Source organism: Urocitellus parryii, chromosome 1, assembly GCF_045843805.1.
Source record: "Urocitellus parryii isolate mUroPar1 chromosome 1, mUroPar1.hap1, whole genome shotgun sequence".
In the NCBI taxonomy this organism is placed as follows: domain Eukaryota; kingdom Metazoa; phylum Chordata; class Mammalia; order Rodentia; family Sciuridae; genus Urocitellus; species Urocitellus parryii.
The window spans coordinates 183,306,205-183,332,572 of NC_135531.1; the positions used below are offsets into that span (position 1 = coordinate 183,306,205).

The window sequence follows — 26,368 nt, forward strand, 5'->3', positions numbered from 1 at the left end:
TCTTTGGAAGCACCCCTTAGCGCCGGGCATGTCGGGCGGCGCCTCAGGCAGCGCGGTGGACAGGCCGGCCTCCGGCGCGCCGCGGGCTTCGGAAGACCCCAGCGACGGCCGTGGCGTAGAGCCGGGTGGACGCGGCGGTAGCGGCGGGCGTAGCGGCGGGCGTTGCGACTGACTGCGCGGGTTGTCTGCAGGACTCGCTTCCCTGGCCGCCCTCGCCGTGCTGGCTGATTGTTGTGCGGCCGGCGCCATGTCTGTGAGCGAGATCTTCGTGGAGCTGCAGGGCTTTTTGGCTGCCGAGCAGGACATCCGAGAGGCGAGCCCCTCCCTCCCATCCCCTTTCCCTTTCCTTGCCTAGCTGGGCCACACAGCCCGGCCCTCCTGCGTCGCTCAGTCTCGGGCGGTGGGGACACCTCCGAGGGTGGGTTGCTTCCCCTTTAGTGTCAGGTTAGGGCACCTCCCTACCCCGGCCCTGGATTCCACTGCTCCCCTGATTCCGTGTTCCGGGTCTCCGCATCTCAGCATCACCTGCTTCATATGAGTGTCAGTTTTCCTCTTTTTCAGCATTTGTTTATGTCGAAGGCTTGGTTAGTGTCCGGGTCTCTGTCAACACGTTTTCTCTGTTGTTGGTGTCTTAAAAGCACATGTGACCCCCACCTTTTAAAATATCTTCTATGACTTCTCTTCCCACGTAGAATAAAAATGCGGACTCGACTCTAATCTACAAGGTCTCTCTCCAATCTCATTTTACAGTTTCTCTTTCTCTATTATGTTCAAGTAATCTCCTTTTTGTTCCTCTAGCGATAGAAATAGTTTCCTGCCTCAGGACTCTTGCATTTACTGTTTGCTTTTCTTGGAATTTGCTTCTTTCATCATATTCAGCTTTGACCTCGCATTCTAATTGGTTCTCCCTTATGTTTTTTAGTAGCACGTTAACTTTTTAAAAATTTGTGTGATAGGGCTGGGCTTGTGGCTCAGCGGTAGAGCACTCGCCTAGCATGTGCGAGGCCCTGGGTTCTATCCTCAGCACCACATAAAAAAATAAATAAAATAATGATTGTGTTCGACTACAACAAAAAAATAAATATTAAAAAATAAAAAAATTGTGTGATAATTGTTATTTTAAATGTCTGATTTTCCTTTTGTTTGCTAAACTGCCAGAGGGTAGGGACCATCTGCTTGGTTTCCCAGTATTTATACAGTTTCTAGTACATAAATATACTCAGGTATTTGTAAAATAAATGAAATGAAAAATATCCAACCGGCCTATTGCATCCAATTCTTCATTGCATTCAAGTCTTTTAATTTTTATAGTGTCTTATGTGAAGAATGATGGATGGCTATTATCTTTTTTCTTTTGGTGCTGGAGATTTAAACCCAGGGCTACTTTACCAATGAGTCACATCCCCAGTCCTTTTTATTTTAAGACAGGATTTGCTAAGTTGCTTAGGGCCTCAGTAGGTTGGCTTTGAACTTAAGATCCTCCTGCCTTAACCTCCTAAGCCACTGGGTTTACAGGTGTGGGATGCCCAGGGTCTATTATTTTTTGAAGGCCAACTGAGGAATCTGACTTTTTAGTAATCTCCTGAACGTCTCACAGGGGAAATAAATGGAAAAGTCAGTATTCAGACCTGATTACTTACTAATTAGACAAATAAAAAAATTTATTTTCAAAACAAAACAAAAATAAACAAACCTGATTATTTTTTATACAGGTTCTATCTTTGTGAAGGATTTTGTATTTTAAATGTATATGACAGTGTGATAGATCAAATCTAGTGTGTTTGGTATGAGTCTATGATAGTGATTGTGCTGAGTTTATCTGATTTTGATTTTTAATTCTCTCTAGGAAATTCGTAAAGTTGTACAGAGTTTAGAACAAACAGCTCGAGAGATTTTAACTCTTCTGCAAGGGGTCCATCAGGGTGCTGGGTTTCAGGACAGTAAGTTTGTTTTGATTTTGAATATCTGTATCAAAATTATTATTAAAATTTTTAAATTCTAATTAGTTATACATGACAGTAGATTGCCTTTTGACACATCATACATAAATGGAGTATAACTTGTCATTCTTCTGGTTGTAAATGATATATGTATCAAAACTTTTGATTTCTTATTTAGTTAATTTCCATGAAGAATGCATACTTGGTCTGTCTCATTTTATTGTGAAAAATGTCCTTTATGCGTTCTGGTGAATAGAAATTGGAGCAGGTATTTCGATTAGACTGTAGGTTTATAATATTTTTTTGGTACCAGAGATTGAACTCAGAGGCACTTGACCACTGAACCACATCCCCAGCCCTATTTTGTATTTTATTTAGAGATGTGGTTTCACTGAGTTGCTTAGTGCCTCAATTTTGCTGAGGCTGGCTTTGAACTCACGATACTCCTATCTCAGCCTCTGGAGGTTCAGGGATTGCAAGCATTGCAACCCTGCCTGGCCCAATGTGTTTCCTAATATATTCCCTTCACACAAGTTTTTGCTTATTTTTTAATTTGGTAGGGGAACTAGTTATGAGTTTTAGAGCCAGATGGAAAAGCAGAGATCTGTTTGTGAAAATTTTAAAGAAGTTTAACTTTCAGGTAGACTGCATAGATTATTAAGCAAGAACTGTATTTGAAATTTGGTAAGTTTTTCACATTTGATTATCTTTTGTGATTAGTTCCAAAGAGGTGTTTGAAAGCTCGAGAACATTTTGGTACAGTAAAAACACATCTAACGTCTCTGAAGACCAAGTTCCCTGCTGAACAGTATTACAGGTTTGTTAAAAAAAAAAAATCATTGTTTTATAATGTTAGGTAAAAATTGCAGGCCAAAAATTATAGGTACTGAATGATTGCTTATGACCACTTAAAAATCTCTGTATATAGAGGAAACAACAAAAAGAATCATACTGATAGTAGTGGCAACTAGATTGACTTTACTTTCTTCATTTTTGAAAAATTTCTTAAGAAATATGTCTAATTTTTCAGTGGAAAAGTAATTAGGAAAATATCTATTGTATGAAGGTCAAATTGAGAATATATTTTTGCTATATTCATGTTTCTTACAATCAGGTGAACTGTATTTATGCTATAAGATCAGGTTGAATTAGATATATGGAGTTAAATTTTATCTCAAAACTTGAATTTTGCTCCCAAGGAACTTTTTTTTCTTTTGGGACTGGAATTGAACTTAGGTATGCTCCTCTACCATTGAGCTATACTCATGCCCACAGTCTTTTTTTCTTTTTTTAATTTTAATACAGAGTCTTGCTGAGTTGGTTAGGGCTCCTCTAAGTTGCTGAAGCTGACTTTGAACTTATGATCCTCTTGCTTTAGCATCTTGAGTTGTGGGACTACAGGCATGCACCACTGTGCTTGGCCCAGAGGGCATATTTAGTTAATATTTTATGCTATATCTTATTGAATCTACAACACCTTTATTCTTATAACTACTGTTATTTTATATACCTATAGGGAAGAAAAAGATTGCTAGTCATGATTGTGAAATGTAGGTCATAAAATATATATCTAGATATTGTAGATGTTAAACTTGGGAAAAATTGCATCTGAGTGTTGATGAGATAAATAAGAGTCAAAAATTTCTTTTTTTTACTAAAAAAGTTATTCTTTTGAAACATATAATTAATAAACGGTTAGGATGTATATGAGGGGTAAATAATGTAACTGCACAAAAAAATTCTTTATGGCAGGGCTTGGCAAACCATTAGTGGCCTACTGCCTCAAAGATAAGGATGGCTTTTATGTTTTAAAGGATTGTTAAAAGAAAAACTCAAGAGTGTGTGACAGAAAGTGAAAGTGGCTCACAAGGTGTAAAATGTTCACTACCTGGCCCTTTACAGAAAAAGTTTGCTGACCCTTGCTGTAAGGTAATGACTGAAACTCACGGAGGTAGGACAGTAGAACTGGCAGGGTCCTTAGAAACCAATTACTCTTGAAGTCACACATAGGTTGCCTTTCGGCTGGGTTTGCCCTCAGAAAATTTTGTTTGACCTGCATTGTGTTGAGAAACTTTTTTTTTTTTTTTGCTTTTGGAGAACATTTTTAATTATAAATTCAGTTTTAAAAAGAGAAACATTTTTTGAATTTGTTGCAACATTTGAAAATCAGCAGGCTTGGAATTCATATTCGGAGGAATAAGTAAAATTGCTATTTCTCTGTCAGGCTTTAGCTTAGTATCTGAGGTTTTTTTTTCTGGGTGGGAAGGGGGGTTTCTATGTTTCCCAGTTTGGTTTTGATTATCCTGAGCTCAAATGATTTTTCTGCTTCTGTTTCCTCAGTGTTGGGATTACAAGTGTGCCATTGTGCCCAGCAGTATCCTGAGTTTTTAAGTTCTCTATTTAGTGATTGGAAATGATAATTTTGTGAATTAGGATTTTCTTGATGCCCTATATTCAAAGTGTAGGAATAAATTAGATGGTGGCTGATATACAATTGCAGTTTTCATCAGTCTTCAGTTGCAATTTTTAATACTTTATATTCTGTGGTGCTGGGGATCAAACCCAGGTCTTTGCACATGCTAGGCAGCACTTTACCACTTAGCTACTTTCAATTTTTTTTCTCAGAGAAGTATAACTTTTTTTTTTCTTGGTGCTAGGGATTGAACCTAGGGGCACTTAACCACTGTGCCACATCCCCAGCCCTTTTTATTTTTAATTTTGAGACAGGATCTCGATAAGTTGCTGAGGCTGCCTTTGAACTTGTGATCCTCCTGCCTCAGCCTCCCGAGCTGCTGGGATTACAGGTGTGTGCCACTGCACGAGCAAAGCAGTATCACTTTTTAAGCACCCTTACCCTTGTCATGGATAATTTTTATTGTAAATTTTGTATTTATCAAATTGGATCATGCTTCTCATTGATTAAACTTATAATACAAGTAAATGCTTTAAGTTTGAATTTAAAAAAGTTTTACTAAATTATTTAATATATCTGAATGTCCTGTTGCTCTTAGGTTTTATACATTGGGTCTCACATAAGATTGTATTTAAAAATTTCTGAACATTTAGACATGCCTGCACTACACTGTCTTTCTGAAGATCCCTCACAACTTGAATGTGCTTACTTTTACACAGATTTCATGAGCACTGGAGGTTCGTGTTGCAGCGCTTGGTCTTCTTGGCAGCATTTGTTGTGTATTTGGAAACAGAAACACTAGTGACTCGGGAAGCAGTTACAGAAATTCTTGGCAGTAAGTGTCTTCATTAGGGGGAATTTACAGAGTCAGGCATGGTAGCTTAGTTTTTGGTGGGAGGAGCTGTTGCTTGTATTTTCTATTTATTAAAACAAAGAATTAAATAGGAAGCTCCTTTCTTGGAAACACAAAAACTGAAAATGCTGTGTGGCTTACTCACTTATATCTGAGTAATCCTTTTTGTTTTTAAAATTTAATTTAGAAATATTTTAAGCCTATAGAACAATTTAAAGAGGAGTAAAACGAACATGTGTTTACAGTCCACTTAGATTTACCACTTTTTAAGCATTTTGCTGCATCTGCTTGGTTTTCCCACTGTGTGTGTGTCTTGAATCTTTTGGAAGTCGATTGTAAATATCATGACTTCTCCATAAAGGCTTCATTTTTCATTTTTTAACAAGAAGGATATTCTTTGACATAACTGGATACTATTCTTTTTTTTTTTTTTTTTTTTTTTTTAGTATTTTTTAGTTGTCAGTGGACTTTTATTTTGTTTATATGAGGTGCTGAGAATTGAACCCAGTGCCTCACAAATGCTAGGCAAGAGCTCTACTACTAAGCTACAAATCCAGCCCCTGGATACTACTCTTGATGGTATTATTTTTTCAGAGAAGACTGGAAGGAAAAATTGAACTTTGTTTAAGAGCTTGAAAAATCCACAGTGAGGTCTAGTTACTACAGATGTAAACACCTGAAAAACATAAATTATTTGTCCTTTCTTCATTTACTTTGAAATGAATTTTTATATGTATCATACGTTTACATATATGTTTGTTTTTATTTTTAGGTTTAAGTTGCATTCATATAATAACTTTGTTTTTATTTTGATGTTTTTTAGTTGAGCCAGATCGGGAAAAAGGATTTCACCTGGATGTAGAAGATTATCTCTCAGGAGTTTTAATTCTTGCTAGCGAACTGGTAAGAAGCTCAGTAATTTGCAGATTGCCTTTTTGATCTTTCTTGCTTTCCTCTCAGTTTTTAAAGTGGAAACAAAACTTAGGAAGTCTTCATTTTTTAAGCCATCTTATCGGTCATCAGGTAGTCATTGTTTGTACTGTATGTGTTACAGATAATGAGGTTTTCTTATTTTTTTGTGGTTTTTCTGGGGGTGGAACCCAGAGCCTTGTGCATGCTAGTCAGTTGCTATACCACTGAACCATGCATCTACCCCTGCATTTTTACTAATATGAAGTTTCAAAAGATGCTAATCCCTATTCATTTAGAGTAGTGGCAAGTCATGTATTCCTAGTAACTGTGTTTTAATCAACTTTTGTGTTGCTGTGGCCATTGTATCTGACAAGAACAATATAGAAGAGGAAAAGTCTATCTTTGCTCATGGTTTCAGAGGTTCAGTCTGTGGTCAGCCAGCTCTATAGCTCTGGTCCCGAGGTGAGGCAGAACATCATGGCAGGTAGGTGTTGGGGGAGGAAGTGGTTCAGGACATGGCATCTGGGTAACAGAGATATCCACTTGCCAGGGATAAAATATAAACCTCAAGTGTCTACCTCCGTCACCCACTTCTCCAGCTACACCCTACTTGTCTATAGTTACCATCTGGTTAATCCATATTAGTGGATTAATCCACTGATTAGGTTATACCTCTCAGTCTAATCATTTCACCTTTGAATGTTCTTGCAACATCTCACATATGAGCTTTGGGGGACACCACATATCCAAACCATAACTCTGTATTAATTTATATAATCATTTTAGCAATTTACCTGTATAATTGTAAGAGGTATTCTTATACATGATCCCCCAATCTCTCTTGGGAAATTATCCTGTAAGAAAAGTCTATAAAAGGAAAAAAGCTGTTAATATCAGAGTTGAATACTGTGACAGAGATAGTGCAGCTTGTAGAGTTGAAAATATTTACCGTCTATCTCATTAAGAAAATTTGCCTGTCTTTGCTCCAAATGATAGGAGCCCAGGGCTGGTAATATTTTTCTTTGATCTTTGACTCTAGATTACTTTGGGGGGTTACCAGGGACTGAGCCCAGGGGCACCTAACCACTGAGCCACATCCCCAGCCCTTCTTAGATTTTTATTTTGAGGTAAGGTCTTGCTAAGTTACTGAGGTTGGCTTTGAACTTGCAATCCTCCTGCCTCAGCCTCCCAAGTCGCTGGGATTATAGGTGTGCACCACCATGCTCAGCTTGATCCTGGATTCTTGTAGTTTCTAAGCTTCTTTCTTATATTCCAGAACTGTTGCTGTAATTCTGGTAATTCACATCTTCATCCCCGATAGTGGTAGGAGGAAATAGAAAAAGACATATCCCTCACTTTAAGGATATTGGTTTGAAGTTGTCCACATAGTTTCTGTGTAATATTCTAGTGCTGTGGGACTGGGAAGGGTAGTTCAGTGGTAGAGTGCTTGCCTAGTATGTGTAAGCCTGGGGTTCAATTCCTAGTGCTGCAAACAAAACAAAAAAAACATTATAGTGCCTTGTTATTAGGGAAGACAGAAATGGGGTATATGTGTGTGAGGTGAAAATTTGAGGAATTTCTCACTGAGGAAGATGGGGAGAAGGGATATTGGGGCAAACTAGCATGCTGTAGCACTTGACAGGCTTGTTGGAGACACAATACTTGAGTTCTGATACCTTGTCAATATCGTGATTAGTGTGAGTTGCTTTAAGTCTATATGTGTTGGGAATACACTAAATGGGTACTCTAGGAAAACTGGGGAGGATTTTATGGAGAAGGAAAATCTTGAGTTGGGTCTTGAAATTAGTCTTATCTGTTCTTCAAGACCATGTTTCAATGACTGGATTTTAACTTCTTGTCCTATCTCTGTCTTACTGATTTTAGGTGACTGGAGTTGCAGCTCTGTAGTTGCACTCTTAAGACTGGTCATTTGTCCTGGAAAACATAGGCAGAGCTGCTGAGAGTATTCTACCATTTCTTTCTGCTATATGTTAGCTCATGAGTTATAAAGATGACACTTGCTTAACTTTACTGCACAATTGCACAATAGCCAGTTTAAGACATTAGTGAAATTATAGAAGATGTTGATTGTATTAAACCCGTATTTAGCAGAAATGGTCTCATTTCTCGCAGGTTTTTTTTTTTTTTTTCTTCCCCCCTCAGAGAAGCTTCTGTTTTATCTGTGCTTAACCTGTACCTTAAGCAGAGAACATCAGCATAGCTTTCTAGGCCTGAGGGTCCTCTAATTGTGAGCCACATGAAGTTGTACCAAGGAAGAACTACATTGTTACGTGCCCGTTTCTCTTTCCTTGTACAGTCTAGGCTGTCTGTCAACAGTGTGACTGCTGGAGACTACTCCCGGCCCCTGCACATCTCCACCTTTATCAATGAATTGGATTCTGGTTTCCGTCTTCTCAACCTGAAAAACGACTCCCTGAGGAAGCGCTACGATGGCTTGAAGTATGATGTGAAGAAAGTAGAGGAGGTGGTCTATGATCTCTCCATCCGGGGCTTCAATAAGGAGACAGCAGCGGCTTGTGTTGAAAAATAGGTGGCTCTCCCTGCTTCTGGCCTAGCTGACTTCAGCAGTTGCCAGGGATGGCTGAGCACATAGTGCCTCTTACCGTAGTTAGGATACCCAGTTGCTAAACACTGCGCTTTATTTTCTTAACCAGTTGTGTGGTGTGAGTATCAGAATTGAAACACTTTTTTGGGGATTAAAAAAAATAGCCTTTACATGGACAGATTTTTCTTTGTTGTTTCAGTAAATTTGCTCTGTAATTCGTTATATTTCAGTTCTGTCAAAAAGTGTAAATGTCAGTCTCTTGGTAAAGTCCTTTTCTTCCTTACCCTGACTGTGGATGTACTGATTGAGAAGTTCATTGTCTCGTTTGTGATTCTTCCAGAAGTGACTCGATATTTTCTATATCTAAGTTAGCCATCCATTTCCAGGTGTAGCCTGGATATAGTATAAAAATAGATAATTAAAAAGGATGGTTGGCAAGCAAGAACTTATTTTCTCTTTCTTATTTTAAGCCTGTGAGTAAATGAGATGTTAAATTTTTTGCCAAGGGAATTAAAGCCCTGGGTTCTCTTTCACTGCCATCAGAATATAAAAGATTAAACAGCAAAGTCAAACTCAACAGATTATTTTGGAAGTTTTTGTATTAAGAGATTTAGTAACATTTCATCATTTGGTTCTATCACTAGGGAAGTAGGCCTTCGTGTTTTAAAATACTTCTGCTTTCTGATGTTGCCTTAACATTCTGCTGTTGCAGCAATTAAAAATAGTTGTCACACACATCAACTTCATGTGATACATTCCTAAACTATGAAACCTTCTTCCTAGCAGCCAGGTAGGTCATTTGATCTGGAAGTGTGAAGCCACGTGCAAGAATTAGCAATACCCTGGCGAGTGTGTCTTAGAGAAAAATGTTTTGTGTGGTCTGGAAGAAAGATGAAGCCTCAGCTTAAAAGGAAATATACATATATGTTTTTTCAAGTAAGAAATTTTAAGTTGGTGATGGCTATCCCAATAGATTTTAAATTTACAGTTTGGGGCAAGTCGTAAATTTTGTGGATGCCCCAGTTTTCTCCCCATTTTCAGATGGTATTGAGAATGCTTACCAGTCAACTCTTAATATTGAATTGAAATTATTAAAATAGTGGCTTAAAAAAGGGGTGTAGCTCAGTGGTAGAGCACTCACCTAGCATGTGTGAGACCCTGGGTTTAGTTCCTAGCACAGCAAAAAAAAAAAGACCCAACATCAAAAAAGGTGACTTAATCCACAGCTGTTTGGCACCCTCTGAAAGGAAGTTGCTAATGTTTCCAGAATAATGTGAAGTATTTAGAAGTATTATCTTTTCTTGCCTAATCACCAATTTAGGCTTCCTGTTTGTACTTTGGAGATATCTGGTGTTTATCAGGCTGAATTAAAGGCTGACTCCAATCATGAGGAAGGATGTGGAAACTAGGTGTGAGTTACTGTGCATTGTTGGATTTTAGAACAGTTTTCTTGACAGTTCTTTCTGCAGAGAGTTTGTAGAAAGAAAAGGATGTTAGATTCTTAAAAGTGCCTATGAAGGTCACTTAGAATGTGTAGTAATATTACTGCCTGGATAAAAGTCTTTTCAGCTACATGACCAGATATAGAGTTTGATAATAATTTTTTTTGCCTGTAAGTATTGATTCTACTGGAGAATATTTTAAAGGTTTTTTCTAGAAGTTGTGGATCGATCTCTCTCTCTCTCTCTCTCTCTCTCTCTCTCTCTCTCTCTCTCTCTCTTTTTGAGATAGTGTCTTCATGTTTCCCAGGCTGGTTTTGAACTCCTGGCCTCAAGTGATCATTCTGTCTCAGTCTCTCAAGTGCCTGGGACTACAGGCATGCACCACTTTATCTGGCTCTTGAATATCAGTTTTGATAAATACAGTTTAATTGGAGAAGTATATTCTGGTTTTTTAATTCCATTTGAGAGTTGAGAAGAGTCATGTTTATAATTATTCAGTCGTGTTTCTTGCTGGCTTGTAAAGCAATAAAAAACTTTTTGGTCTTTTTTTGTAACTTAGTGTGTTACTTTGAGAACTTTTCTGAAGGGGAAAGAAATTCTGCATATTTTTTTGAGGCTGAAGAAGACAGGAATGATGAGTTGATGCTGCTGTATAAGGGTTTTGCTAACCTAAAGACCCCAGCCACTCCCAGTGCTTTACTGTAAAGTTCAGGTAACATTTTTGTGATCTACTCTGGTAGGGTATTTACAAGTATTTGAGCTGAAGATGTTGAAAAACCTTGGCTGTGGTTTTAGTACACCAGATTTATTTTTTTTTTCTTTTAACAGTACTAGAGATTAAACCCAGGGCCTTGTGCATGATAAATGTGTTGTGTCACTGAGCTATATCCCTATCTCCCAGAATCACTTTTTCAATTTTAGAAAATCATATAGGTTAGAGAAAGTAGAGTTGAATTAGGGGGTGTTTTAATAGCTTTATTTATATGACAAAAAGAACCAGTTGTAAATATTTGGTGAGATTTGTCCTATCTTAAACTTAAATCATAATATAATTATTGTTTAAGGGAATTTAATAAAGAAGGAAAGCTTTGACAGTGTTTTGAGATCTTTCCTTATACAGGTGGCTGAAGACACCAGACAATATGCAGGTTGCTGTTGGCATACTTTCATAATTGTGTACTCAGAAGTTAACTTTCTTATTTCTTGATCAGGACTAAATTCTTTGTCCTCCTTTTCAAAGAGAGTATCATCGGCATTCCTGCACTGAAGTAAAACTGTTTCTAAGCCTGAGATAATTTTCTTAGCATTTACTGTAATAAGCACTAAATAAGAAAAAATAGACAATCTCCCCTCCCTAGACAATAGCAAACAAGTCAGGTAAAATTGCCAGGGCTGGTTGGTTGAATGAGGATGGGCAAGGGAGAGGGTGGGGACTAGCATCCCTGCTAGGTCCCTTGTTTGGGTGACTGAAGTGAATTTAGGTGTCATTAACTTAGGTGGGAGTGTAGGTCAGCAAGGGGGCTGAGCATCTGAAGCGTTTGCTTTTAGGTGTGCCTAATTTATGGTGCTGTGTAGCAAATAGGCTTGTAGATCCAAAGTAGGTGTACTCTCCCTGGAGAGCACGTGAAATGAGATGAATTGTGAACTGGGGACAAAACTCTGGTTTTACAGCTTAGGCAGAGAAAGTAGAGAAAAGAGGAGAGTGACTTTGTCACAGAAACTAGGAGAATAAAGGGTCTTGGAATTTTTGGGGTGAGAGATTTGAAATACATAATTTTACAGCCCTAGAGCTCCATGACTACCTATCAGATCAGGCTAGGCTGTGCCTTGGTAACACCCCCTAAGACTCGGGTGGGGAACATGGTTTATTTTCTCCCTCCTGTTCCTATGCATTGCTGGCCAGTTGCTCCACATTGACCTGGTGGAGGCTGACACAGAGTGCCCAATTGGAACGCTGCTAGTTGTGGTGGGAGAGGGAGAGCTGTGGAGGCTCTGGTGTAAGCATATGCTCTGGTTGGGAAGTGACATCACTTTCATAATTCATTGCTTAAAACTAGGCACATGGCCCTGCTGAACCACAAGAGGGCCAGAAAGTGAAATGATACCTTGTAGGATGAGGGTCAAAAAATGGAGAGTCAGATTGACCGAATGTTGAAGGTGAGGAGAATGTTGAGCTCTATTTGTGAATTATAATAATAACAGTCCTGATTACAAACATTAGTGAGTTTTGGAGGGAAAAAAGATGTCCTTGGGCTACTCTTGCCTTGTGGATAAGGATAATATGTGGATCTGTGTGGATCCTCTCTGTTACAAAGTTTCTTGCTTGAGAGATTTCTCTGGTGTGTGTGCATTTGTGTTGGGTTTGTGTATGTGTGTTTTAAGCCAACATTCAGGGAACTCCACATGTTCCATAGCTTAGAGAAGAGAGGGTAACTTGCTATGAAGTGGAACAGCTGTGATTCAAACCCATTTATTTATTTAGTGGTGCTGGGGATTGAACCCAGGGCCTTGTGCATGTGAGGCAAGCACTCTACCAACTGAGCTATAACCTCAGTCCCAAACCCATTTATTTATTTGAAGAGATGGGGGATGGGGCTTTTTTTGTTACCCAAGCTGGCCCCAAACTACTGGGCTCAAGCTGTCCTCCTGCCTCAGCCTCTGCAGCAGCTAGAACTGTAGGCAGCCTGGCTTAGACCCAGTTATACACATTCACATAAATCATTCTTCCTTGACACATTTGTATGACATCACTCTGTAGCCTGACAAGGCAAAAATCAAACCTAAATGTAGCTGTAAGCACATAGTATACATATGACTTTGGGCTAGGTGCAGTTTGTCATGAAAATTAGCCTGAAAACAAGGGGGATTCTTGGTTCTCGTCCTCAACACATTGAGGTCCTGCTAGGGAGGGAATGCTGGGAACAGATATAAACAGATAAGACTGCTACTATGATTTATTTTTAACAACTTTATTGAACTAAATTTTACATATAAAATTGACCCTTACCAAGTGTATAATTCAGTGATTTAATATACCAAGTGTAGGAACCATCCCAAGTCCTTGACAACCATGGCTACATTTCTTTTCTATAAATTTGCCTTTTGGACATTTCATATAAATGGAATCATAGTATATGATCTCATGTCTTGGAGGTGGGGGCGTACCAGGGATGGAACTCCGAGCCACATCCCCAGCCTTATTTTGTAATTTACTTAGAGACAGGATCTCACTGAGTTGCCTAGCACCTTGCTGTTGTGGAAGCTGGCTTTGAACTCACCATCCTCCTGCCTCAGCCTCCTCCTGAGCCACTGGGATTATAGGCATGTGGCACCACGCCCAGCAGATCTCATATCTTTTCACTTAGCATGATGTTTTTAAGGTTCATCCATGTCAGAATATGTTAGTAACTTGTCCCTTTTTATTGCTGAATAGTATTCTGTTATATGGATAGTCTACCCCATAGGGTTGGGGATCAAATTCAGGGTTTCTTATATGCCGTGTAAATTCTACTGAGCTACACCCCCGGCTTGGATATTCCACATTTTATCTATATGTTCATCTGATGAGGAAGATAAGATTCCACTTTTTGGTTGTTATAAATGATGCTGGTCTCAACACTAGTGTACCAGTCTTTGGGAATGTTTGTTTTCATTTCTTTTGGGTGGATACCTATGATTCTATGGTTAAAAAGGGTAATTTAATGTTTAGTTTTTCAAGAAGCTGCCATCTTGTTTCTGCAAGTAGCTGTACCATTTTGTATTCCCCTGGGCAGTATGTGAGGATTCCCTTCTTAATTGAAATTCAAGACAATAATGGTAAGATGTCATAACAATAGTACTTAATTACTAAATAACTGAACACTGCTATAGGTATTTAGGAGGTATAGCATGAAAGAAGCTTAGATAAGCATGGAAGTAGGAGAAGGTCATTGTGGGTGGGCAGAATAATTGAAACCAGAGCAGAGACAACCTATTTATTGAGGATGGGTATGTCACTCATTTGAATAGAAGGGAAAATCTGGCAAGGCCAGATTGTTAGATTTAGAAAAGCCTGAATTGAGAGGTTAGAGAGTTTGCATTTTAAATGATGGGAATTGGAGGACAGTAGGTTTTTTAGAAATGCAAAGGGAGCAGCTTTGGAGTGAGAATGCTCTAGTTTTGAATCCTGTCTTTGTCATGTTATTGATGGAGACAGATTATAGATTGGGAGATTTAGGGGCAAGCTCTTGCTGTCTTTGTGTTTTAAGGGTCAGGTTGGGGAGCTGGTAATGGGCATGATTGGGAAAGGTGTGTAAGAAATACACTGCAGAGTAAAATTTGATCCAAGCTATTGACTAGTAGGGAGTAGGGAGTAGTCAGAGGTGCCCAGTCTTTTCAAAGAACAAACTTGAGAAAGTTGGAGCTAGCTTCTGTGAGAAGAGAAGTTCAGTTTTACAAGTGTTGAGTTTACTGGGATGGTGAGACCTTACACAGTTGGCTGTACTCCTAAAAGTACTAGGATTTTAGTTGCCTTGGGGCTAGAGAGCGTTATAGTTAAAGCTTCATCCCAGGGTTTCATAAACTGACTTCCAGACCACTCACGTATAATCGAATCAAGCCTTTATTGAAGCACACCAATGGCGGATAACTAGAACATAAAGATGTTCCCCTGATCAGCCCAATTGCAAGGCGCTCCTTACAAGCCTGAAAACCGCAAAAGGGATGTTCGGGGGGTCTAGCCAATGCAAGCAAGCCAGGTTACAGAAGCGGTAGAGTGCAGTCAAGCAGCAGGAAGCCTAACCAATCACAATTAGCCCAATCACTCCAGTTACAGAAACAGAGCCCCATTAGGTAGTTCCGTTCTTAAAGGTTTCTATAACAAAAGTAAAAGAACATCTTGCCTCAGTCATGACCCTTCTACTTGGCATAGTTGTTTTATAGGATGAAGTCATAAAACAAAATGGAGTCACATTTGTTTCTACTATCACGAGAGGAGGGAGTCCTTTAGGCAGAGTGGACAGTTGAGCTTGTGACCACAGAGGAGGGGAGGTATGTGAGAGAAGTGGAGAGGTGTTCACTAGTAATCACTTCAGGGAGACCCTGGATGTGATGGAAGACATTGAAGAATGAATGGGAGGGGACTTAAAGGCTTGTGTCCAGGTTTGCCCAAGCAGGAGCTTGGCTGGGAGCTGGAGCTTCACGTAACATACGCACTAGGAAGATTTTACTGACTGTACTTACTATAAGGTTATTTTTACTCCATTTGGGTATTGGGGGTTGATCCCAGGGGTGCTTTATCACTGAGACAAATCCCCAACCTTTTTTATTTTTTCTTTTGAGTTAGGGCCTTGCTAAGTTACTGAGGGCCTTGTTAAGTTGTTGAGGCTGGCTGCCTCAGTCTCCCAAATCACCAGGATCATGGGCATGCGCCATCCTGCCTGGCACTATAAATTTTGATTGAAGGAAAATAAACCTGTGAAAACAGGTGACATCCCCAAATAAGAAAGTTGAGCTTGTTAAAAAAAAAAAAAAAAGACAAAGCAATTTCTTTACTCTAACCCTTACACCAGTTACTTATACACATCTGGTGTCATTTAATATTAATTAACATTTATCCACAGTCATCTGCTCTGGCTAGAGTTCCACATTCACCCGTGGCAGCTGTGTGTTTCAATAACAGAATGCTGGCCTCACTGTCTGGACACACCAGCTGGACCTGCCAGCCAGACCAGTTCAAGTTGGAAAAAGTTGGAAAAGATTCCCCTTCAGCTTCGTCTGCCACGTCTCTGCCATCAGACCTCCCACTGATGAATCCCTTGCTCATTCTGATAATTTGAAGCCAGGGTATTTTTCACTGTTGAGAAGAAGTACAAAGGCAGGGTGGTTTTGCTTTCTGGGGAAGAGTTCAAGATTGCTATAATCATCTAAGGGCTTGGTTTGGGAACATAGTTCATGGATTGTGCCCTTTTTCTTAATAAACTATTATACCAAGAATCAAGTCAACTGAGAGACTCTATCACTCTGTGTTGAAAGTTAGTAACCCTTCAGTATTTAAAAGCTTTACTTTTCAGTATCCAGTTAACTTTCAGATCAGCAGGGTAAGACCCAGGTTCTCTTATTTCAATTGCCCAGAGGAGTTTGGCCATCAGGGTTCCCAGGAGAGCTGTGGAGTGGACCCCCTAAGGAAATAGCAGGAGTCCTGCCCAGGAGGGTTGTGTGGCCCAGGGAGCCCTTCCATGTCTTATGTTCAGTCATACCCCTCCAAGGACAGGATATGGTTTTATATTTTTTAAAACTGGCCTAATGGGCCCCTGGGTTCTTGGCTGTGGCCTGCCTGTGTCCTCAAGCAGCCTTAACTTTTCCTTCAGCTGAACACACTCTGAGAATACCTTTGCTGAGGGAAAACAAGAAAACAGGGTTTATATGAGCTTTTCTGAGCTGACTTCAGAAAGAGAACTTTGATTTTAATTCTTATTTTTAAAATATACTTTGGAAGGAAGGGAAGGAACAGTTGATATTGATTGGTATCAAAGATATAGTAAGGGTTGTAGAGAACTTTTTAGAGGATATTGAAGTGTGCACACCATTGTTTCACAGTGGGATTTGTTCCTCTCACTTTTTGCAGTACTGAGGATTGAACCCAAGGGTGCTCTACCACTTGGCCACATCTCCAGCCCTTTTATTTATTTATTTTTAATTTTGTGACAAGGTCTTGCTATGTTGCCCAGGCTGTTCTTGAACTTGGGATCCTCTTGCCTTAGCCTCTTGCGTAAGCTGGGATTACAGGTGTGAGCATAATGGTTTATCAAAGCCTTCTTACATTCATCACACTATCTGACTTTGAAAATTGTGGTGTGACCCATTCTGCTTGACTCCTCAGGGATTGAGATCCAGGCAAATGGGGGTGAAGTTGCTCCCAGAAGTTTTATTTTCTTCTCAACCATCCTGTCCCCTCCTCTTTGCCATTATCTATTCATATGCTGATTAACTTGTTCTCTAGATTTGAATTTTGATTTTACCACTTGAATACCTCAATATCAGGGGTTCAAAACTGATCCTGTGCTGCTTTGGAAAACAGTAGTCAGTCCTCAAAGTGTCAGAGTTGCCATGTGACAGCCATTCTGCTCCTAGACTTGTGAAAACTGAAAACCTACAACTATAATAGCATCATTCACAATAGCTGAAGAGTGGAAACAACCCAAATGTCCATCAACTAAGGAATGAATAGATAAAATGTTTGGCAATAAAAAAGGGTGCTGTACTGTATTGGCACATGCTACAACAATGATCTTTGAAAACATTAAGAAAAGTCAATCACAAAAGACCACAGCCTCTTACATAATACTATAATTTTAGTGGGCTGCTGTCTAGGTAGGAAAAAGAATCAGGAGAGACTGAAAGGACTCTGTACCTGTAGAAAAGGTAGGTGGCATATTTAGATCATATGTGATCATTTCAGTGTCCAGTTTGAGGCTGACCATGGTGCTGCACTGGAGGTATTGGAAAAGGGGTCACTTGTATGTATTGGAGAGAGAATTAGAGGAATTGGGGTGAGGTGTGGCATGCAGTTCTCTCTTGCATTAGGTCACATAGCTTGGAGGTATCTTTGCTCCTGGTAGTGAGGGAACTGATGGAGAAAATCCACATAAATTCTGTAATGCAAAGGTTATTGATATCTGGACACATTGGATTACCTTTCTCTGTATTTTCTGCAGAATGGGTATCTAATAACTCCACGATTAGTAAGAGCCTTTAGTTGTAAAAATTTCCAACCATTTAAATGAGTTGGGAAGATGTGGAGCAGCTTGCAGTCATTAAGGGAAAGCTTATAGACTGCAATTTAAAAAATTGTGACTGGGCTGGGGATGTGACTTCATGGTACAGTGCTTACCTAGCATGTACAAAGCCTTAGGTTTGATCTCAGCACCATAAAAAAGAAAAAAAGTGTGGCTAAATATACATGCATAAAATTAACCATTTTAACCATTTTAATTGTCATTGTTTTATAATTTCTCCAGTTGAAATTGTGTACCTGTTAGTCACCTCCACCTTCCTTCCTCCAGGCCAGTTGACTTTCTGCCTGTGCATTAGACTACTCCAGGTGCGCACTATACATAAGTTGCATGATACAGTGTAATATGCCTAGCTTATTTCATTGAGCATATATCTTCCTGGCTCATGGATGTTGTAGCACATGTCAAAATGATCTTTCTTTTTGAGGCTAAGTAAAATTTATTGTGTGCATGCCTCATAGTGTTTGTTCATTTGTTGGTGGACCTTTGAGTTGTTTCTACCTTTTGGCTAATTGATCTATACTTTTGATAGGGCATATTAATCATAGGGTAATGATTTTCACAGGCATCTTAAATATGCAAAAAAGTAATTTAATTTTTCTATAACCGATCCTGATTTCTATCTTCAATCTCTATGTTAGAAACAAATAATTCCAATTAAGTTTTCCTTAGTGACTTCAGGATGTTCTCAGTGATTTTGGATGAGAATCTTGAGTTAGAATCTCAGTTCTGTGCCAGGAATTGTCGGGGGAGAAAAAGAGGAGAGAGGGCAGTGTGTGTGGTCTGAAGTCATGCTCTGCCTTGGGCTGACAGCCTTAGAAGTGCCTATCTGCATTTTCCTCATTCTATCTTAGCATCCACAAGCCTTCTGCTTTCCCTAGCCTATGAATATGGCCCATATTGTCCTTGCTGTGGCTTCCCCATTGCAAGACCAGCTCTCTGTACTGGCTTTTACACCCTACTGTGGATATGAGGAAATTTGGCTTATACCCTTCATGGGGCCTGAGGGAACTTATTGGGCTGCCTTTGTATAGAACTGTTTCTGTGATGTAATGGTAAGGCCACTCCCTGGGAGTCTTGATAGGGATCAGGGTGAAATTCCTCTCTGCTCCATCAATCTCAGATTGTGTTGGGGTTTGTCATTCTCCTTCTTTAGAGATGACCTTGGAGGTGGTTATGAGCAGCAACTGTCATCTGCTTCTAACGGCCCTGAATTTTCTCCAACTCTTTTCCAATCCTCATGCTAGAATGTTTCTATCTCTTTTCTTCAGTAGAGTGGAAAACTGGCTAGGGAAGCATTTCTCCAAGCCCCAGGTTTATACCAAGAAATTGGAAGCTGGACTCCAGGAAGGGGCTTCTTTGGAATCTCAAATTTTGTGCAGTGAGCAGCTGTGTCTGAGGCCTGGAGGCTGGGCTGACACAGTCTATGCACCACTGCCCTATCTCCATCTTCTTGGAGGATGCCCTGGAAGTACATTAAAGGACTCCCTTGGTGACAACAGAGTTAAGCTATTGCTAACAAAGGGAAACTATAGTAGTCTATGATTTCCTCAAATGCTGTCCATCTTTTACTAAGTTATTCTCAGATAATCCCATTTGGGTGTGCCACTGATTGCCTGTCAGAGGTCTGACTTATAACAATAATCCACCTAGGGTCTGGGGTATAGCTCAGTTGGTAGAGTGCTTGTCGCACAAGCCCAAGCCCAAGCCCAAGCCCCTGGGTTAAATCCCCAGCACAAAACAAAAACAAAACAATAATCCACCTAGTTTGACAACAATACCACAAACCACTGACTCCTTTGGGAGAGACTTTACCAAAGCAAAACATAGGAGTTGTTCCCAGTAAGAGGGATGCTTCTGGTTAAGCTAGCCAGATGTTGTCTATATGCGCAAAGTACGTGATCAGGTCCAGGTGAAAGAATAGGTATGTATTCCCTGGCAATAGAATGGGAGGAGATTGTTCACTTCTTGCTATTGTTTTTAGAAAAAAAATCCTCTATCCTCACAGATTTTGAAAGCAGTAAAATGTCATTAGTAAATTGAAAAAAAATAGTGATATAAAAATTGATTTTTACCTACCCAGAAGAAACTTAAAATATTGTTTTATATCCTTACAATTTTCTCTGTAGAATTTTATTGAAACTGAACAAAATTTCCAGTTTTTCATAATAATAGTGTGATGAATATCTTGGTATATAATCTTGATTAAGTTATTCCCCCAATAGGTTTCTGCAAGTCATATTTTTGGATTAAGGCTATATTATCTCAGGCTGCCTTAACAGTATACCTTAGATTGGATGACATAAAGAATAGAAACAGTTCTGGAGGTTGGGAAGTTCAAGACTAAGATGCTGACTGGTTTGGTTACAGGTGAGGGCTCTCTTCCTGGTTTGCAGATGGCCTTCTTTTCACTGTGTGTCTTCACATACTGGACAGAACTCTGGTGTTTCCCTTTCTTCTTCTGTAAGGGCACCAACTCTATTAGAGAACAGTCCCACCCTTATAACATCATTAAACATTTATTTATTTTTTTTAGTACCAGGGATGAAATCCTGGGGTAATCTCCCACTGAGCTACATCCCCAACTATTTTTATATTTTATTTTGAGACAGGATCTTGCTAAATTTCCTAAGCTGATCTTAAACTCGTGATACTCCTGCCTCAGCTTCCTGAGTTGTTGGTATTACAGGTATGTACCACCTTGCCTGGCCTCATTTAACCTTTAAAAACTTCCTATTTTGGTTTATATGAGATGTCCTGGAAAAGCTCATGAGTGAGAAAATGCAAGTATTTTTAGCAGTGAAATGATTAGACATGAGAAGTATAACCTAATATCAGTGAATTAATGCACTGATGATTAACTGGGTGGTAATCATAGGCAGGTAGGGTGTGGCTGGAGGAAGTAGGTTACTGGGGGGGTGTGAATTTAGATTTTATAGTTTGTCCTTGGAAAGCAGAGCTCTTTGCTTCCTGGTTGCCAAGTCCTGAGCTGCTTTCCTTTGCCACACCCTTCTGCCATGTGTTCTGTTTCACTTTAGGCCCAGAACTATGGAATTAACCTCTGAAACTGTGAGCCAAAATGAACTTTTCCTCCTTGAAGTTGTTCTTGTCAGGTATTTTGGTCACAGCAATGCAAAAGCTGCCTAGAACACCTCCTCATAGGCCCTGTCTCCCAAAACAGTCACAGTGGAGGTTAGGGCTTCAATGTATGAGTCTTGGTGGGACACAAGTCAGTTCATAAAAAGTCTATAAAAGGCATATATTTTTAATTTTTAAAATTTGTTTTAATTAGTTGTACATGATAGTGCATTTTTGTATTTTGATACAGATGGGGTATGATTTCTCATTCTTCTGATGGTACATGTTGTAGAATCACATCGGTCATACAGTCATATATATATATGTTGTAGGGACAAACGAGGCAAGGCACCGAAGATAGCAAGAAACAGTTTTATTTGGCTGCAGCCAGGTTCAGAGAGTACAGCCTTTGCTGTAATCAATTAATCCCCTTGAACCCCGAGTTCAGGGAGTTTCAGAGTTTTACACCCAGCGTGTAAAGGGAGGGGCTCAGAAGTTCACAGTCTGCAGAAGTTTACACAAAAGTAGCTTTTTCCTTCAGTGTTCTGGGGATGTTAACTCTTCAAGGACAACACCTGAGAAGGGGGAGCTTCATCTCCCCTTTCTTTCCTCCCCCTGCCAGCTGTTACCATGGAGCCCAATTGTAACTTATCTTAAAAATGTAGACATCTCTGTGAAGCCCAGCTCAAGGCCAGAGACCTTGTTTCCACATTTCTTCAAAGTACTATACTGGATACGTTTGTGAAAAACTAGTAAGGGGGTGTCCAGCACCTGAAGTGCTGGTATCTTCTCGGCCAGTGGCCCAAGTAAACAGGGTGACATGAAAATAGGAAGTTTATCTACAATGGACTCTTGCTGACAATCTTAAAATCAGCCATGGTGAATAGGGCTTTTCTGTGGAAAAAGGGGGTGCCACTTCATCTGTATATATGGTAATAATGTCTACTTCATTCTACTATCCTTCCTATCCCCATATCCCCTCCCCTCCCTTCCCTTCACTCCCCTCTACCTAATCTAAGGATTCTTACCTAGTGCCGCCCACTTATTGTCAATTAGCATCCACATATCAGAGAGAACATTTGGCCTTTGTTTTTTTGAGATTGGCTTATTTCGCTTAGCACGATATTCTCCAACTCTATCCATTTACCAGCAAATGCCTTAATTTCATTCTTCTTTAATGTATATGCCACATTTTCTTTATCCATTCATCTATTGAAGGATACTTAGGTTGGTTCCATAGTTTACCTGTTGTGAATGGAGCTGCTATAAACATTGATGTGGCTATGACATTATAGCATGCTGATTTTAAGTCCAAAAGGCATATTTTAAACAGAGTTTGGATATATAATCTCCAAAGTTATACCAGTTTATGTTACCACCAACTGTACTTGAAAGTGGCTGTCTCAATGCACTCTCACTAACATAGCTTATGAGTTGAAAAGTTAACTTACTTTCACTAGTCTTATCTTTTTATTATTTTATTGTTTATCTTTTCCTTAATACTATCATCTAAAAATATCCACTGTTAATATTCTATGGTTCTAAATTTCACAAAAAAATATTACCATAGTCAACATTCTCTTTGTAACTTGCTATTTTTAAATTTAGAAATATATTGTGAATCTCAGTATTATATTTTCTTTGTATCAACTATTTAAAAATTTCACTAGTTTAAAAATTATGTCAGTAGTAATTGTTCTTTATAAAACTTATGACTTCACCTCTTGATGTGGCACACTTCTAAAAAAAACCATGTGGGACAAGAGTACTGTTGGATCCCTCTTCAGAAAATGCCATCTGCCCTGGCTTCCTTCCATGCAGGGACTCTGGAAACTTATCTCTGGTCTTGTTGTAAGTTATGGCTTCTAGTTGGGTAGGAGGCTCATGTACCAGCATGGCTCCTCACCTGTGCTATGTGGCTTTTCCTTTCCTGCTCTGTGCTGTCCCCTGAGGAGGACAGCTGGGCTGGCCCTCTGCGTGGACTGCCAACCCCAAGGAGAAGGAGCTAGCTGGAGGAACGCCGAGCTGCCTGGCTGGCTGGCTGTGGTTCCTGTCACGTGGCCTTCCTGGGGACTAGTTCCCAGTGTGGCACATTGCTGGCTTGTGAGTCTGAATGTCTAGCAGCATCTAAAAGACCACAGGAGAGGGCTGCACCCTGAAATAGAGGGTGGCTAGTTTCTACTGGGTTATATTTGTGTTAGAGCTCCTCCGTGGACACAGCTAGGACACAAATACTTTTAAAAATAGAATAGTGGGCTGGGGATGTGGCTCAAGTGGTAGCGAGCTGGCCTGGCATGCGTGGGGCGCTGGGTTCGATCCTCAGCACCACAAAAAAAAAAAAAAAAAGATGTTGTATCCAAAAATAACTATTAAAAAATTCTCTCTCTCTCTCTCTCTCTCTCTCTCTCTCTCTTTTCCTCCCTCCCTCCCTAAAAAAAAGAACAATAATTCATGAATTTGTTTTGATATTTCCAAATCAATTTACAGATCACAGGGTTCACAGGGTTTTTACATATTTGACTTTTATACTTATATCTATTTTCTTTTACCCTGTGCTTTGTGGTTTTGCTGTAATTTCTTTTCTTTTTTGGCCCTAGGGATAGAACCCAGGGCTTTGCTCTGTCAAGGCAAATGCTTTACCACTGAGCTACATCTCAGCTGCCACAAGTTTTAAATGCCTTATCCTACTATCTCTCTCTCTCTCCATCTCTCTCATCTGTAATGATTTCAAATATTGATTTCAATGATGATGTTAACATTAAGTCCATTGAGTGTGGTTTAAAGTTTCTTTATGATTCTTTTTTGTCCTGAGTATGTATTTGATTAAGAATATACAATTAAACTACTGGGTTTCTATTTTTTTGGATAGCAGCTTCACAGAGTTATAATTCTCATACCATACAATTACTCTATTTAAAATGTTAATTAAATGATTTTTAGTATATTTAGAATTTTCAGTCATCATCACAATTAATTTTAGAACATTTATATCACATCAAACAGAAACCTCATACCTCTTACTATTGCCCCCTAAATCCCTAGCCTATGCAATTCCTGATCTATTTGTGTGTGTGGGTGTATGCATATGTATTTATGCACATATTTATATTTGTTCTGGAAATTTAATATAAATAGAATCATACAGTGATTTTTTTGTGGCTGGTAGCTTTCACTTAGTGTAATACTTTCAAGGTTCATCCATCTTGTGACATGTATCAATAATTCATTCCTTTTTGTGGCTGAATAATACTTCATCATATACTGATACACCTGAATATCCTACATGTTTTTATCTATCAAATGATAGATATTTGAGCTGTTTTTACCTTTTGGAGATTGTGAATAATATTTCCATGAACCTTTGTGTGTAGGTTTTTATGTGGACATATATTTCATTTCCCTTGTGTATATACCTAGGAGTGGAATTGCTGGGTCAGACTCTGTGTTTCACTTTTTGAGGAACTATCAGACATTTTTCCAAAGGGGCTGCACCGTTATACATTCCTACCTGTGAAGTGTGAGGGCTTCTGATTCTTCACATCCTTTCCAACACTTGTTATTATCTAACTTTTTGATTGTAACCATAATAATGTAAAGTGATATGTCATTGTGGTCTCGGTTTGCATTTCCTTGATGACTGATCATGTTGAATATTCACATACCTTCTTGGAAAGATGTCTTCAGATCCTTTTAAAAATTGGATGTCTCTTTATTGCAGAGTTTTTTTTTTTTTTTAAACTGGGGATTGAACCCAGGGGTGCTTAACCACTGAACCATATCTCTAGCCCTTTTTATATTTTATTTAGAGACAGAGTCTTGCTAACTTGCTTAGGGCCTTGCTAAGTTGCTGAGGTGATCTTCCTGCCTTACTTAGCCTTTGGAGCAGTTGGGATTTCAGGCATGTGCCACCGTGCTATTGTTAAATTTTAAGAGTTCTTTTTTTTAAAAAAAATATATTTTAAGTTCAAATCCCAAACTAGATACACGATTTGCGAATATTTTCTCCTATTCTGTGAGCTTTCTTTTCACTTTCTTGATTTTTTTTTTCCCTTTGGTTGCTTGAGCTTTCATTTCTCTCTCTTTTTTTGTGGTATCACGTCTATTTTTGAAAATATAAAAACATAAAAAAATAAAAGTGTCCCTCCTATTCTTATTCAAAATATAGACTACTATTCACCTTTTGTGCACTTTGCTCCTTTATTCTTTTTTTTGTGGTACTGGGGTTTGAACCCAGGGCCTTGTGCATATGAGGCAAGCACTCAACTGAGCTCTATTTCCAGCCTGGATCCTTTTTTCTTAATATCATTAAGATTATACCATTCAGATTATCCTCATTTCTTTCTGAAGCTGAATAGTACTCCATTGCATGTCCTATACTTGTTTGAACCAATTTCTCACTGACAAATATTTGGAGGTTTTTGTCTTTTGCTCATATAAATAGTGCTATGATGAATAGCTTTGTGGAAAGATATTCCCCTCATTTTGTGGTATTTCTTAGGAATAAAAGTAGGATATCTGGTACAAAGGGTAATGCATGTGTAATTTGCTAGATATTGCCAATTTTCCCTCCATCAAGATTATATCATTTTTTAAAAATAATTTTTTAGTTGTCGATGAACCTTTGTTGACTTATATGCAGTGCTGAGAATCAAACCCATACCTCACACATGCTAGGCAAGCACTCTACCACTGAGCTATGACCCCAGCTCAGGATTATACCATTTTGAATTCTCCTCAGTGAGAGTTTCTCTTTCTCCATGGCTTTATCATCAGTGTCTTTCATTAAGTTTATAGATTTTTGTTTATTTGACAAATGACAAATGGACCTCCCTGTAGTTTAAATTTGTCTTTCTCCTATTGTATGTGAGCCTGATTGAGCTTTTCATACATTCAAGGGTCATTTATGCTTTTCCCCTATGAGTTGCAATGTGTCTGCCTTGATTGCTCTTTTCTCTGCTCTTCTACCTCATCAGAGGCTTGCTAGTTTTACATAAAAAATTATATCAAGTCATTCCTTGTTCTTCACCTTTCTGCATGCTACCACTTAATTCATTCTGCCATGATCTTTTTTCCTGATGACTTTTCTATTATGCGCCTTTGAAATCCTTTAAAGCCTCTCCATCGCCCTTAGGATAAAATCACTGCTGAGGCAATAAAGTTACCTGCAGACACATTGCCTCTGTCTCTAGCTTCAGTTTGAGTCAGTGTCTCCCTTGGTTGCTGTGTTTCACAGTGGCTGCTTAGTTATTGGAACACACCCACCCCTTACCTGCCTTAGAGCCTTTCCACATTCTCTTCTGCTGGAATACTGATTGCCCACTTACGTTCTATTCATTCTCAGATCTCAGGAAGGGGAGAGAGATCATGTCTGTTTTGTTCACGTAGTAGATGC

At 39.2% G+C, this 26,368-nt stretch overlaps 1 protein-coding gene across 1 annotated transcript; it reads left to right on the forward strand.

Annotated features, from left to right (window-relative positions):
* Nucleotides 1-108: 108 nt before the first annotated feature.
* Nucleotides 109-9,261, forward strand: Tsn (translin). The gene is made up of 6 exons (XM_026408860.1): nt 109-313; nt 1,847-1,940; nt 2,661-2,757; nt 5,073-5,188; nt 6,030-6,109; nt 8,436-9,261. The coding sequence occupies exons 1-6, from the start codon at nt 248-250 to the stop codon at nt 8,667-8,669; spliced, it is 687 nt and encodes a 228-aa protein (XP_026264645.1). The 5' UTR covers nt 109-247; the 3' UTR covers nt 8,670-9,261.
* Nucleotides 9,262-26,368: the final 17,107 nt, after the last annotated feature.

Coding starts and splice junctions, on each gene's coding strand:
- Tsn (XM_026408860.1), top strand. CDS start 248: ATGTCTGTGAGCGAGATCTTCGTGGAGCTGCAGGGCTTTTTGGCTGCC. Junction 5,189..6,029: donor AGTTACAGAAATTCTTGGCA/GTAAGTGTCTTC, acceptor GATGTTTTTTAG/TTGAGCCAGATCGGGAAAAA. Junction 6,110..8,435: donor TAATTCTTGCTAGCGAACTG/GTAAGAAGCTCA, acceptor TTCCTTGTACAG/TCTAGGCTGTCTGTCAACAG.